General features: G+C 42.1%; 1 protein-coding gene across 1 annotated transcript in view; it reads right to left on the bottom strand.

The window, feature by feature from the left end:
* LOC126434155 (transient receptor potential cation channel subfamily A member 1) overlaps positions 1 to 15,243 on the bottom strand; it is a 222,678-nt gene that overhangs the window by 1,557 nt on the left and 205,878 nt on the right. Inside the window, exons 20-21 of the mRNA XM_050090453.1 lie at positions 8,425 to 8,552; positions 7,816 to 8,034 (exon numbers count right to left, since the gene is read on the bottom strand). Coding sequence (XP_049946410.1) covers positions 7,879 to 8,034; positions 8,425 to 8,552 — 284 coding nt within the window. The 3' untranslated portion in view covers positions 7,816 to 7,878. The remainder of the gene's footprint in view (positions 1 to 7,815; positions 8,035 to 8,424; positions 8,553 to 15,243) is intronic.

Below are 15,243 nucleotides of genomic sequence, written 5' to 3'. Positions count from 1 at the left end.
AATTTGAAGTTTGTAAAACGTAAATGTAGCACAGAATGGAGAACGCCAGCTGGACTGATGAAGTCGAGATTGATGAGATACTGAGAAGAGTTGGGGAAGATAGGAGGATGTTGCTGACAGTGAAGAATAGAAAGCTAAAGTGGATAGGACTTAATCTGAGGTGGGACTGCCTTCTAGTTGAGGCAATTGAAGATTTTATTCTGGGAAGAGAAGAAGATACCAGATGCTGGCTGATGTTAGCAGATCATAAGGATGGTACAAAAGAATGAAGAGAAAAGCAGATGACGGAGATGGATGGAGTGCTATGAAGCCTAAGCCTGCCACAAGGCAGATAAGCAACTGATGATGTATTATTTAGTTGAAACTCCTTGTACAATTTAATAACATTTTTAGATAGGGTACCTGTTAATAACATGTGAACAGAAACACATTGTCCACCATAATTTGTTTATTTTCAACAAAGATAAGTGTCACACACAGATCACAGATGGAATCACAATGTTTCAGCTATATTTCAATGTCACTCTGAATTTCATTATTATAATTATTTTCATGAGGAATAAGAGCATTCAAAACTTACTTTGTTTTAGATGCATATTTACTGGATGAATTAACCATTACCGGTGCTCTTTATCTTTTCCAGTCATAAATGAAAACGGAAATTGAAACTAATGAGTAATAGAAGGAAGTGGGTAGTGTAGTTTACCCGTATTTACTCGAATCTAAGCCGCACTCGAATCTAAGCCGCACGTGAAAAGTGAGACTTGAAATCAAGGAAAAAAAAATTCCCGAGTCTAAGCCGCACCTGAAATTTGAGACTCGAAATTCAAGGGGGAGAGAAAAGTTTTAGGCCACCCCTTGAAATCGAAACAAAGTTGGTCCATTGTAATATGAGACACAATTTAGGTCGAATGAATGACAATACAGCTACAGTAGTTTGGTTCGAGTCGTAAGCTTAGCAGTTAAGCTTTACCAAGTAGGCATTGCTATGCGTCAGGTGCTCCATCCGTATTTATACGGGTACCCTTCCTTTTTCACGTGCTTCGTCTGGTTTGAATTGATTGCTTATTTTTCTTTGATCTGATAAGTGCCGTTCTCTATGTTATAGGTGTTTACGTCACTCTAAGCTGAAAATGTATTATTGTACTTTATCATGCATTGTTTGTCGCATTCTGTTAATGAGTGTTAACGGCATGTCGCCGCTCGCGGCATGGCTTGCTGTCGTGCGCGCTACCATGGCTTAAAAGAGGAATCGTTCCATTAGCGAAACAATGGCAAGAGACTGCTGTTTGTTGTTACTTACACTGCTGCTTTGTTTGATAATCAACAAGAACGAAATAATAGACTGCGTATGATAGATGATGTTCTGAACTAGAGTTTAGCGAAAATTTTTCTCCGTTTGAAAATCTTTGCAGATGCCTCTTTAGTACATTACATTCTGCACAGGAATTAGTCATGGTAGATTTAAAAATCTAGTCGACTGCCGTGCTTCATTGCTGACTGTATCACTATTAGGCATAAGAATAATACGAATATAAACATGACATGATATGTATATTCTCCCGCGTTTGCTGTTGTCTCACTCTAGTTTCGTAGTTTATTATGCAGACAGGATTTAAATGAGATAGTAGCAAACACGAAAGAATACATGGAAAAATGTTTATATTCGTATTATTCTTATGGTGCAGAGAATACTGCATGTGATTCACAATTCATAAAATTCCTGTTAGCAACGATCTCTTCTCACAGGTTGGAAAAAATTCAGAACGTGGAGTTGGCCATATTGATAAACATCCCAAACAGTCTTTCCAGTCGGATTTTTGTAGTACATTGAAATGCTGCTATATTCGAAGATGAACAATACGGAATTTGTATTTACTACGTTGGATAATGTATGAAAAACGCAGTGGTCGAAACTCAGGGCAGAGAAAACGCTCGTCTTCCACCTTTTTTTAATTTATTTACTGATGCAGAGGTTTTGGCGCCAGTATTTATCTTTGTGCCTGCAAAGCATGCCTGTATAGCGCTACATATATTCGACGGCAGAAGTTTGTTGTGGCGGCACCTACCAACATTTTTCAGAACTTCCACTTACTTTGCACTCGATTCTAAGCCGCAGCCGGTTTTTTGGATTACAAAAACCGGAAAAAAAGTGCGGCTTAGATTCGAGTAGATACGGTACTTTCATTTGATGGGATAGTCAGAACTAGTAAATTGCAATCTGTAACAAATCTTTTCACGTATATTTGTAATTTACTTAATAATCAATCATCAATATAAGCATCTTCTTTCTGATACATGAAAGTAGAATCAGTTTGGACACAACAGCTATATAATAAATTTGGATTCCAACTCTAACCCTGTGAAACTAAGCATCACAAGCATGTAAGCATCACAAGCAAGTAAACCTTAAGTGAGACCTTAAGTGAGACAAAAATGATGGTTATGTAAATTAAAAGAAATGCAACCACTCATGTATATCAGATTGTGCAGAAATATATAATAGAAAATTGTAACAAGTGTGGTTTGAAAAGTTCTCGGAACGGAATAGAAAAGAAGTACTGAATCTCTGAAACTTTTTTTACTTTTCAATGTAGTCTCCTTGTAGATTAATGCACTTGGTCCAATTGTGTTCCAGTGCCTTGATCCCATCTCAAAAATGAGCTTCCTCCAGGCCTGCAAAATAGTTGTCAACTCTGGCTATCAGTTCTATGTTTGAAGTGAATCTTCATCCACCAAGAAAAATTTTTGGTTTTGGAAAGAGATGGAAATCTGACGGAGCCATATCAGGTGAATAACGCTGATGTGGCAACAATTCATACCTTAGTTCACGTAATTTTGCCCTGGTGATGGCACATGTGTGGGCACGCATTGTCCTGTTGTAGCACCCATCATGCAGATAATTTTTTCATTTCTAATTCTTCAGTTAAAATGTGATATACCCTTTCAAATGACATCTAGCGAGCATGAGCAATTTCACACACTTTCAATCGGCAATCCTCCATGACCATTTTGTGTACTTTTGCAATGATTTCTAGAGCAGTGACACATCTTGGCCAACCACTGCGTAGATCATCATCTAAGCTCTCCCGACCAAATTTAAATTCATTTGTCCACTTGGCAACAGTACCATATGAAGGAGCAGAGTCCCCCAGTGTATTCTGGAAATCGGCATGAAAATTCAAAATGAATCTGAGCACTATGGGACTTAACTTCTGAGGTCATCAGTCCCCTATAACTTAGAACTACTTAAACCTAACTAACCTAAGGACCTCACACACATCCATGCTCGAGGCAGGATTCGAACCTGTGACCATAGCGGTTGCGCGGTTCCAGACTGTAGCGCCTAGAACCACTCGACCACTCTAGCCAGCACCTGCATGGAAGTCCTCTGCTTTCATGTCATTCTTTACGAAGTACTTAATCACTGCTCGAATCTTGGTTTTTTCCATCTTTGCAAATCACTATGCAGGAACAACAACAAAGCCACAACACCACCACAGCTTTCTTCCAAGAGCACTGATGTGGCATGCCTTTACAGGCAAAATTCCAGTGAATATCACGAGAACAACTCATTGCGAAAGTGCTGACTTCTCATGGTGATTCAGAGAACTTTTCAAACCATCCTTGTACACTCCTGCAGTCACAGCACAATTGGTTATTGATTATTGACTATTTACAATAGTTGCCTGAGTAGATTTGGGTGGTCAGAATAGTGTGAGGCAGGTCTTTTGACAGACAACTCAGTAGTTACACAAAAAAATGAAAGGAGTTCAGAGGGTATAGTGTATAAAAGGTAGAGACAAGGTGGATATGAAGAGGGATACAGGGAGGGGAGAGAGAAAGGGAGAGAGTGGAAAAGGAAGGGGAGCAGAGAGAGAGACAGAGAGAGAGAGAGAGAGAGTGAGAGAGAGAGGGAGGGAGAGAGACTGACTTAATGGGGAGGTGGAGGAAGAGTGGTGGGAGAAGGCACTACATGATCTGGACGGGAAAGGAATGGTTTGGACAGAAAGGAGAAGGGAAAATATAATGTGAGGCAGTGTGCAACAGATGTTTAGGCCAGGGGGATTGAAAGAAAACAGGATATGCTAGAGGCTAGAGAGACAATTCCCAGCTGCCTAGTTCAGAGAATATTTTGCTGGAAGGCACTACCTAAATGATACATACAGTGAAATTTGAAGTAATTTTGCTGTGGTGCACAGGCTGTTAAGCAACAGGATGGTCCAGTTATTGGTTTCCCACAGTTTGGAAGTGGGCATTCGTGTGAGTAGACAGTTGGATACTTGTCATGTCCACATAAAAAGCTTTGCAGTAATTTCAGCATAGCTAATATGTATATAACATGGCTGCTTTCATATGTGGCCCTGGCTTATATTGGGTAGGAGATGCCTGTGACTGCACTGCAGTAAGAAGTGGTGGGGAGATGTATAGGACACGTTTTGCACCTGAGTAAACCACAAGAGAATGACCAATGTGCCGCATGATTGGGGACAGGGTTGAGAGCAGGGTTGTACTAAGGATGTACAAGGATGTTCTGTGGGTTGGTGGGCAGTGGAATTCCACTTTGAGTGATGTGGGTACAATTTAGGGTAGGATATCCGTCTACTCAGGGTACAACATGAGATAGTCAAAGCCCTGGTGAAGGATGTGTTTGAGCTTTACAAGGCCAGGGTGACACTGTGTGATCAGAGGAGTGTTGGTCAGTGGCTGGTTAACAGGTTTACTGGCGTTGGAGGAGCAGATAGCACAAGATATCCGTTTACAGATGAACTAGGTAGGATGTTTCCTTTCAATAAAGGCTCTGGAAAGATTATCAGTACGCTTTGACAACTCCTGCTTTCCATGCACATGCAGTGTCAACAGGTGGTGAGGCTGTAAAGGTAGGGACTGCTTGACATGCAACATGGGACAGCAATCAAAGTGTAGGTACTGTTGGTGGTTGGTGAGCTTGATATGAACAGACATATCTATGTAGCTGTCTTAGCTGTCTGAGAGATGGAGATCAAGATCTGGGACTGTGTCTCATTGGGTTAAGGAGCAGGTGAAACAGATTTGTGAGTAGGTGTTGAGATTATGGAGGAAAGAGCAAAGGTTGTTCCTGCCGTGTGTCTATACCATGAAAATGTCACCAGTGAATCTGAAACAGACAAGAAATTTTAGATGCTAACTCGATGAGAAGTTTCCTCCAGCTGGCCCATAAATAAGTTGGCATTGAATATGTCATGCAAGTATCCATGGAAATACCATGAATTTGCTTACGGTGTTGGTCATTGGAACTGAAAAAAATTGTGAGCCAGTATGTCTTTGGCTATGGGAAAGACATGGTTGGTTTGGTATCAGGACATTGGAAAAGGTAGTTTTCCATGGTAAGGCCATGAGCATGGAGGATGTTAGTGTACAAGGACATCACATCCACAGTGACAAACAAGGAATCTGGTGGTTATGGCACATGAACAGGGGAAAGTTGGTGAAAGGTGGCGAAGAAAGTGAGCAGTGTCTTGAATGTAAGTTGGGAGATTACGGATAATAGTTTGGAGGTGCTGGTCAACAAAGAAAGAACATTACATCCAGCCACAATGAGACAAACTGTGGAGAGATTTGTGTGGTTGGGATTGTATAGTTGGAGGACTAGGCCACAGGTAGGAATCCGGGGGGGAGGGGGGGGCGTGCTGTTGTGATTCTTAAATGCACAGACATTTACAGTATTATGCCAAGGATAGTTGAACTCACCATATACCAGAGATACTGAGTCACATATAGGCACAACAAAAAGCCTGTCACACAATAAGCTTTCAGCCAACAAGGCCTTTGCCAAAAATAAACACACACACACACACACACACACACACACACACTCACACACACAAAAGTGCAACTCAAACACACGTGGCCACAGTCTCTGGCAGCTGAAGCCAGACTTTGGACAGCACACATGATGGATGAAGCAACCAGATGGGGATAAGGAAGAGACTGGGGCAGGGAGGGGGACAGATAGCAGGGTAAGGGTGGGGGAGGTAAAGTGCTGCTGCAGGAACATGCAGGGATGAGGTGGAGAGTGTGTAGGGCAGCTAGTTGCAGTTGGAGATTAGACCCAGGGCATAGGAGAGGGGGGGGGGGGGGGGTTACTGGAAAAGAAGAGAAGTAAGAAGACAGGGTGTGTTGGTGGAATAGAAAAGGGCTGCATAGTACTGAAATGGGAACAGGGAAGGGGCCAGATGGGTACGGGCAATGAATAATGAAGATTGAAGGCAGAGGGGTTACAGGAATGTAGTATATATTGCTGGGAGAGTTCCCTGCAGTTCAATTCAGAAAAGCTGGTGTTGGTGGGAAGGATCCAGATGGCACAGGCTGTGAAACAGTCATTGAAATGAAAGATGTAATGTTGGGCAGCATGCTTAGCAACAGGGTGGTCCAGTTGTTTCTGGCCACAGTTTGTCCGCGGTCATTCATGTGGACAGACAGCTCGTTTGTTGTCATACCCAAGTAGAATGCAGCAGACTGGTTGCAGCATAGCTTGTAGATCACATGACTGGTGCAAAGGTAGGCCTGCCTGAGATGGGGTGCTGATGTTTGTGACCGGACTGGAGTAGGTGGTGGTGGGAGCATGTATGAGACAGGTCTTGCATCTAGGTCTTTTGTAGGGATATGGACCATGAGGCAATGGGTTGTGAGCAGGGGTTGTGTAGAAATAGACAAGGATATTGTGTAAGTTTGGTGGGAGGCGAAATACCACTCGGGGGCAAGGGGGGGGGGGGGGGTTGTATGGATAATGGGTAGGACATTTCTCATTTCAGGACACGATAAGAGGTAGCTGAAACCCTGGTGGAGAATGCAATTTGGTTGCTCCAGTCCTGGGTGGTACTAAGTCACAAGGAGAATGCTCCTTTGTGGTTGGATGGTGGGACCTAGGGAGGTGGTGGGCAACTGGAAATATAAGGCACAGGACATATTTTTTTTATAGAAGATTGGGGGGGTAATTAAGGTTGTAAAGGCCTCAGTGAGACCCTGGGTGTATTTTGAGTGGGACCACTCATCACTGCAGACGTGACAGCCACAGGTGGCTAGGCTGCATGAAAGGGACTTCTTTGTATGGAACAGGTGGCAGGTGTGGAAGTGGAGGTATTGCTGGTGGTTGGTAGCTTTGGTATGTACAGAGGTACTGATGTAAACATCTTTGAGGTGGAGGTCAATATTGAGGAAGGTGGTTTATTGTGTGGAGTAGGACCAGGTGAAGCAAATGGAGGAGAAAGTGTTGAGGTTCTGGAGGAATGTGGATAGGGTGCCCTCACCCCAGATCAGCCATTGTCCTTGCCCATCTAGCCCCTTCCCTGTTCCCATTCCAGTACTACACAGCCCCCTATTCCACCAACACACCCTGTCTTTTTACTTCTCTCCTTTTCCTTTACCCTCCTATCCCTCCTCCTCCCCACTCCAGCCTTTTCCTTACCCCCACCCAGTTGCCTCTCCCAATGTGCTGCTGTTTGTAGTCTGCCCTCAGCTGCCAGATACTGTGGTCATGTGTGTGTGTGTGTGTGTGTGTGTGTGTGTGTGTGTGTGTGTGAGTGTGTGTGTGTGTGTGTTTAGTCTCTTTTTGACAAAAGCGTTGTTGGCCAAAAGCTTATTGTGTGACAGTCTTTTTGTTTTGCCTATCTACAACTCTGTATCTCTGCTATATGGTGTGTAGCAACTATCCTTTTCATAACTTTGTTGCATTCCATCTCGTATTTTACACTGTTTGAATATGCACAGACATTACTTAGTTATAAAGGGTATATCTGTAAGGTTCTATCAAGACAATTTTAATTTTAAATTTACCTGTAATGAACATCAAGTATTCTATTTGATGACAGATCCAAGCATAATAAACCACTGTGTCCTTCAGGTGGAGTTGGTTTTAGAGAAGCTAAGCGCACTTCTAAGTTTCTTGCGTACTCTAGGTGACGTCCATTTGCTGGCGACACCTAACAATGGCCTTAGCTCATTTGGTGAAACACCTTCATCTACATCATCTGCTTCAGTTTTAATTTCCATTTTCTGGAAAAAATGACAGCAATAGGTCATAACTGCAACAGTAGGCTCTTTTTTCTTATATCTTTTATAAAGTCATTCTCGCTTTCATTGTGTTCTCATTGAGACACGGATGACATATTCTAACATTATAATGAAGCAAACTGATTCTGTTACTTATATCTTCTGTTAGGAGCATTCTGCCTAATTCTCTAATAGTATCACCCACTGATTCATTTACTACCTTCAGCTCAGCCTTCACACATGCTTAAAACAGTAATTCTGCTTTGTTGCTGTTTGTACCACATTTTAAATGCAGGTTATATGTAACTACAAATTGTGGCTCTGTTACTATGCTCTCACATCAATAATGTAAATATTCATGCCAATGCATAGGTATATATTACAAGTACATACCTGCACAATTAATCTCAGCAGAAGATGTTGTGTTTCAAGTGCTGCTGCTATTTCTTTCAGTCTCTTTTTTTGTTTATTTAATTCCTCTGTCATATAATCTTCACTGTTTTCCAACACCATTTCAACTCCTGTGGAAGGAAATTATGAAGGAAAGTTAATTCAACTAAAATATAGCAGTGTTGTTTGATATATTTAGAAAACAATCAGCAAGAGATGTGCAGATGATAACTCAACATCTGAGCAAAAGAACAATTAATGTATTTCTGAGATATATAAGTTTCTGCAGAGAAAATGCATACATATTAAATAAGATTATGACAAATGATAGAATGGTGACATGTAAATTAACATAACATATCTATGATAAGTATCCAAATGCTACTTTTTGTCACTTAGCTTTTGTTACATTATTTTGTCTTAATGTCATGGTGATCAACTAATATTAGTGGAAAACACATCAGGAAAATCTGCAATCCAGGAAAAAAGTTGTAGCCTGCATTCTACAAAGAGAACAATATTATGTGAAGGATAGGTTGCTACTTACCATACAGTGGAGATATTCACTCACAGATAGGCACAACGAAAAAATGCGCAAAAAAGTAAGCTTTCAGTCAGAAAGTCCTTCATTTGAATTAGACGCATAGACAATATAACGGAGATGCTGAGTCACATAAAGGCACAACAAAAAACTCTCACAATTAATGCTTTTGGAAACTAAGGCCTTTGTCAACAATAGGCATAGACAAAGCAAAACACTAACTGCAGTCTCAGGGAACTGAAACCACACTGTGAGCAGCAGCACCACTGCATGATAGGAGTGATGACTGGGTGGGTAAGGAGGTGGCTGGGGCAGGGAGGGGGCAGGATAGTGTGGTAGGGGTGGCAGACAGTGGAGTGCTGCAGGTTAGTCAGAGGGCAGGGGAGAGGTGAGGAGTATGTGGGGCAGACGGGGGGTGGAGTTGCAGAAAAGGAGAGAAGTAAAAAGACTGGGTGTGAAGGTGGAATGATGGCTGTGTAGTGCTGGAATGGGAACAGTGAAGAGGCCAGATGGGTGAGGACAGTGATTAACAAAGGTTGAGGCCAGGAGGGTTACAGGAACATAGGATGTATTGCAGGGAAAGTTCCCAGCTGTGCAATTCAGAAAATCTGGTGTTGGTGGGAAGGATCCGTATGGCACAGGCTGTGAAGCAGTCACTGAAATGAAGGATGTCATGTATGGCAGCGTGCTCAGCAACAGGGTGTCTACTTGTTTCTTGGCCACAATTTGTCGGTGGCCAGTCGTGTGGACAGACAGCTTGTTGGTTGTCATGTCCACATAGAATGCAGGACAGTGGCTGCAGCTTAGCTTGTAGATCGTATGATTGGTTTCACAGGTAGCCCTGCCCTTGATTGGATAGGTGATGTTTGTGACCAGACTGGAGTAGGGGTGGTGTGAGGATGTATGGGACAGGTCTTGCATCTAGGTCTATAATGGTGGGAATTTGGGAGGTGGTGGGAGACTGGAAAGATAAGGCATGGTATATTTGTTTTGGAGGAGAATCTTGGTGAGGACCAGTTTGGCTTTAGATGGAATACGGGCACCAGAGATGCAATAGGGCTCCTACAAATCATGGGAGAAAGGTTTATTGAAAAAGGAAGAGACCTATATATGTGCTTCATCGATCTAGAAAAAGCTACTATAATGAGGGAAAAGAGAGTGGACTGGAAAACCAGAAGACTTATAAACTCATTATATCTTAATCAAAAAGTTTCAGTTAAAGTGAGAGGAGAAATTACAGACTGGATTAGACTAGGAAAAGGAGTAAGACAAAGATGCTGTTTATCACCTACTCTTTTCAACCTCTACTTGGAAAATATGATTGACCAATGCTCATTAGATGACAAAGGAGTAGAAATTGGAGGAAGAAGAGTAGGGTGTTTGAGATTTGCTGATGACATGGTCCTTCTAGCCATGGGGGAAAAAGAATTACAGGATTTGGTGGACGCCATTGCAACTAACGGAAAAAAATATGGAATGAAAATTAACACAAATAAAACAAAAGTATTGGCACTAGGAGGAAATAAGGATAAAAATTATGCTGAATGGAGAAATACTAGAACAGGTGCAAAATTTTAAGTATCTTGGAAGCAGGATAGACACCAACTGGAAGTGCACCACATAAATTAAAACAAGCATAGCAATGGCAAAAGAGGCATTTTATAAGAAAAGGAGAATCTTCTGCAACGGTCTGGACAGAGAACTCAGAAAGAGACTCACAAAATGTCTTGTATGGAGTGTTCTTCTATATGGCGCTGAAATGTGGACTATGAGGAAAAAAGACAGAGAAAGGCTGGAGGCTTTTGAGATCTGGACATGGCGGAAGATGGAAAGAATAAGTTGGATGGACAGAGTAAAAAATGAAGAGGTACTGAGAAGAGTGGGAGAGAAAAGACAGTTACTAGATGTAATAAAGAGAAGAAAAAGAAATTGGATTGGGCATATATTAAGAAAGAATGACGGACTGATAAAAACAGTTTTAGAAGGTTATGTAGAAGGGAAAAGGAAGCGAGGAAGGAAGAGATTCCAGATACTGGATGACATGATGAACGGTACAACATACAGCAGCCTTAAGAAGGAAGCAATGGATCACAGAAAATGGAGAGGCAAAGGACCTGCTAATATAGCAGATAACTGATGATGATGATATTTGTTTCTGTAAAAAATTGTGAGGATATTTACTGTTTGTGAAAGCTTCAGTGAAACCCTCGGTATATTTCAAGAGGAACTGCTTGTCACTACAGCTGGAACCGAAACTGCAACTGGTAGCAGCTGTCGAACTAGAGGTACTGCTAGTGGTTATTTAGTTTGATATGGACAGAGGTACTGACGTCACCATCTCTGAGGTGGAAGTCAACATCTAGAAGGTGGCCTGTTGGGATGAGTAGGACCAGGTGAAACAAATGGGGGAGAAGTTGTTGAGGATCCGGAGGAACGTGGATAGGGTGTTCTCACCCTCGATCCAGATAGCAAAGATGTTATCAGTGAATCTGACCCAGGTAAGGTGTTTAGGATTTTGGGTTTTTAGGAAGGATTCCTCTAGATGGCCCGTGAATAGGTTGGCATAGATGGTGCCATGGGGGTGCCAATAGCTGTACCCTGGATTTGTTTGTAGGTAATGCCTTCAAAGGGGAAGTAATTGTAGGTGAGGATATAGTTGGTCATGGCAACAAGGAAGGAGGTTGTTGGTTTGGAATCCGTTGGGCGTTGGGAAAGGAAGTGTTCAATAGCGGTAAGGCTATGGGCATTAGGAATGTTAGTGTAAAGGGAAGCGGCATCAACTGTGATGAGCAGGGCATCGTGTCATAAAGGGACAGGAACTGTGGAGAGTTGCTGGAGGAAATGTTTGGTATCTTTCATATAGGAGAGTAGGTTCTGGGTAATAGGTTAAAGGTGTTGGGCTACGAGAGCAGAGATTCTCTCAGTGGGGGCACAGTAACCCGCCATAATGGGGTGTCCTGTGTGGTTAGGTTTATGGACTTTAGGAAGCATGTAGACGGCAGGAGTGCAGGGAGTGGTAGGAGTGAGTAGAGAGATGGACTCAGGGGAGAGGTTGTGGGATGGGCCTAAGGATTTGAGAAGTGACTGGAGATCCTGCTGGATTTCTGGAATGGGGTCAATGTGGCAAGGTTTGTAGGTAGAGGTATCTGAGGAGCCTTTGTCCACAGGTAGGATTATAAGGTAGGGATCAGTTTTTAGATGGTGGTCTGCAGTTCTTTCTGCAGATGTAAGGTTAGTTTGCATGTTGAGGAAACTGGGGAATGATGGCGAGGCAAGGTTCGAGGTTAAGAAGTTCTGGAAAGTTAACAGGAGGTGATTCGGGGGCAGTGAGGGTGGATCACGGTTAGATGGAAGAGTGAACTAAGTTAGGCAGGGTTCAGTATTGGTCTTTGGTTGAGTCTGATTGGTAGGGTTGGTGGCAAAATAGTGTTTCCACTGTAGGAACTGGGAGAAGGAGAGAAGGTCTTTAACAAGGATGGCTATTTCTGTGGTCTTAAGGCTTCTGGAGGAAAGGTTCATGACTGTGTTATGGGTCTGTTTAGGTTCTGGATTCTGTATGGTGGTGGGAGTGAGTTTGGAGGGTGGGGTAAGTGTAATAGGTCTGCGAGACAGCGTTTGTCTGCTATGAGGGGACGTGGCGGAGGTTTGGAGGTTGTTGTAGAGGTGGTAGACAGGAGTAGGAAGTGAGCAGGGTGGATATCTTTTTCAGTTATCATTGTGCATGTTGCTCAGGTTCCTGAAAGTTTCAATGTGTGTTATGGGTTCCAGGAATTTGGGACTGCATAGCAGAAGAACTTTGCAGATGGAGAGAAGGTACTGCAAGGAGGTTTGGGCTTGGCCAATATGGTTTTGCAGGACTATGTTGGTGAGGGCTTAGCATTGGCGGAATCTGAACAGGTGGAGGTCATTTTGGAAGTAGGGATGGCAGCAAGAGATGGGTAATTTGACGGTAAGGCCATTTGGGGGGGATTCCAAGAGCCAAGCAACAACTTTTCTGTATTGACACACATGAAATGAGCAAGGATCCATGGTGGTTGGAAAAATGCAAAAAATTACGTAAACAATACAGAATTACATCCAAAAAATTTTGCAAAAATACATCCAAATATGAGTGAAAATTCACGAAAAGGATGAAAAGAATGCAAAAGGGGGAAACAAGATGAAATCTGAGGGAGCATACAGTAGTGAATGGCGAAAACTCACTAAAATTGGCTTGAAGCCATAAGGATCAAAGTAAGGTACAAACTGTTACTTTTACTTGTTTTAGGTTAAAAAGAATTTGTTTACTTCACTGAACATTACATTTATTTCAGATTGTACAACCACACAAAGACACATATCGACAAAGACATAGTTTCTAGTACTTGTCTCTCCAAAGACTCTACAGAAGAAGTGCTGCCAACTTTGTTTGCCACTTAATTAAATACAAACACATATAACTGTAACACTTTCCCTTAGCTAATTAAGAAAAAAAAGGACATCAACATGAAAGACTCATCTTATGACATAAATCTAACAGTCTTGGTTTTGCCAGGGGCTTCGTCAATATATCTCCTAACTGGTCCTCAGTTGAAATATATTGAATGCCTAACTCTCCTTCCAATACCTTTTCTCGGATGAGGAAGTACTTTATTTTTAGATGCTTAGTGTGATGATGGAACTCAGGGTTTTGTGTGAGTTTCACTGTTGCCTGATTATCAACCTTAAGGACTGGAACTTCTCTCAGCTTTCTCATTCCTCTAGAAAGTCTACACAGATAAATTATCTCCTTCACAGCTTCTGTTGCAGCTACCAGCTCTGCTTCTGTCTTTGGCTGAGCCAGGAGATAGCTCCACCTGCACGTGTAACAAGTACACCAGATGTTGACCATCCAGTTTTGTTCCACCCTCCAAAGTTTGCATCACTGTAGCAATCTAATAAGTTACACTTCTCTGCATTCATTCCTTCTACCTGAAATGTATCTGGTTCCTTTACAATTGGTATTGAGACAGGTTTGCACTCTTGAAAACTGAAATGCTCCAAAATCTTCTTTGCATAGGCTTGTTGACTTATCTTGATTGCACCATCATCAAAGTGTTTTATCTCAAGTCCAAGGAAATATGATGCTGGTTTCACAGTGATCTTAAATTCAGCCTTCAACTCATCAAAAAACTTTCTGCCATCCAGCTGATCACTTGCCGTAACTACCCCATTGTCTACATAAAGAGCAATTAACAGTTTCTTGCCACCTTCTTCTCTGATATGTAAACAAGGATCTGCATTGCTTGCCTTGAAACCTGCTGACATGATAAATGCTCCGAACCATTTACTCCAACATCTGGGGGATTTCTTAAGTCCATAAAACTTTGCCTTAATTTGCAAACTCTCTCTGTGCCACCATTATACCTTTCTGGCTGTTGCAAGAATATTACTTCTTCTCGTTCACCATACAAGAATGCTGTAGACACATCAACCTGTATTAGATGCATCTTTTCAGCTGCAGCAACACTTAACATTGAACGAATTGTGCTCAACTTAGCTACTGGACTGAAGGTCTCACTGTAGTCTACACCTTAGTGTTGATTAAACCCCTTGATGAGAAGTCTTGCTTTATATTTCTCAACACTTCCATCAGGATTAGTCTTTACACAAAAAAAACCACTTACATGGTATAGCTCTTGCTCCTTTTGGTAGAGTACTCAGCTCCCATGTCTGATTCTCTTGTAGTGACTTCATTTCATTGAAGAGGCTTCAACAACTCCTTGCTGGAGTATGCTTCATCTTCTTCTTCAGCTGCATACTTTCCCTGATTACTTTGCTCACCATCCTGCAATGGTAATTTGACTTGTTCTTCACAAGTTGCAGGCTTTTCATTGAAGATTACATCTCTGCTGAGAATGACTTTGTTTTCTTCTTTCACCCAAATTCTGTAATGCTCATCTCCACCATACCCCACGATATAACCCTGGACAGCTTTCTTATCCATTTTCTGTCTTCTTTGAACTGGAAAGTGGGCATAGCATGTAGAGCCTATTACACGTAAATGTTTTATTCTTGGCTTCTTACTAAACCGCAGCTGAAATGGACTAATTCCTTAGACAGATGATTTTGCAGTTTGATTCAGAATGTACACTGATGCTCCAACCAATTCTGGCCCTATGGCTACTGTGAAATTAGCTTCTTTATTTGGATACTTGAAGGTTCTTGCCATTTTAACTATAGTTCACATGTCCCGCTCACTTCCACCTTTTTGTTGTGGTGTGTATGGTGCTGTCAGCCTCTGAGTAACACCTTCTGCATGC

Source organism: Schistocerca serialis, chromosome 1 (genome assembly GCF_023864345.2).
Source record: "Schistocerca serialis cubense isolate TAMUIC-IGC-003099 chromosome 1, iqSchSeri2.2, whole genome shotgun sequence".
NCBI lineage: Eukaryota > Metazoa > Arthropoda > Insecta > Orthoptera > Acrididae > Schistocerca > Schistocerca serialis.
The sequence above is the reverse complement of the archived record's forward strand: the minus strand, read 5'-3'. Positions and strand labels throughout refer to the sequence as shown.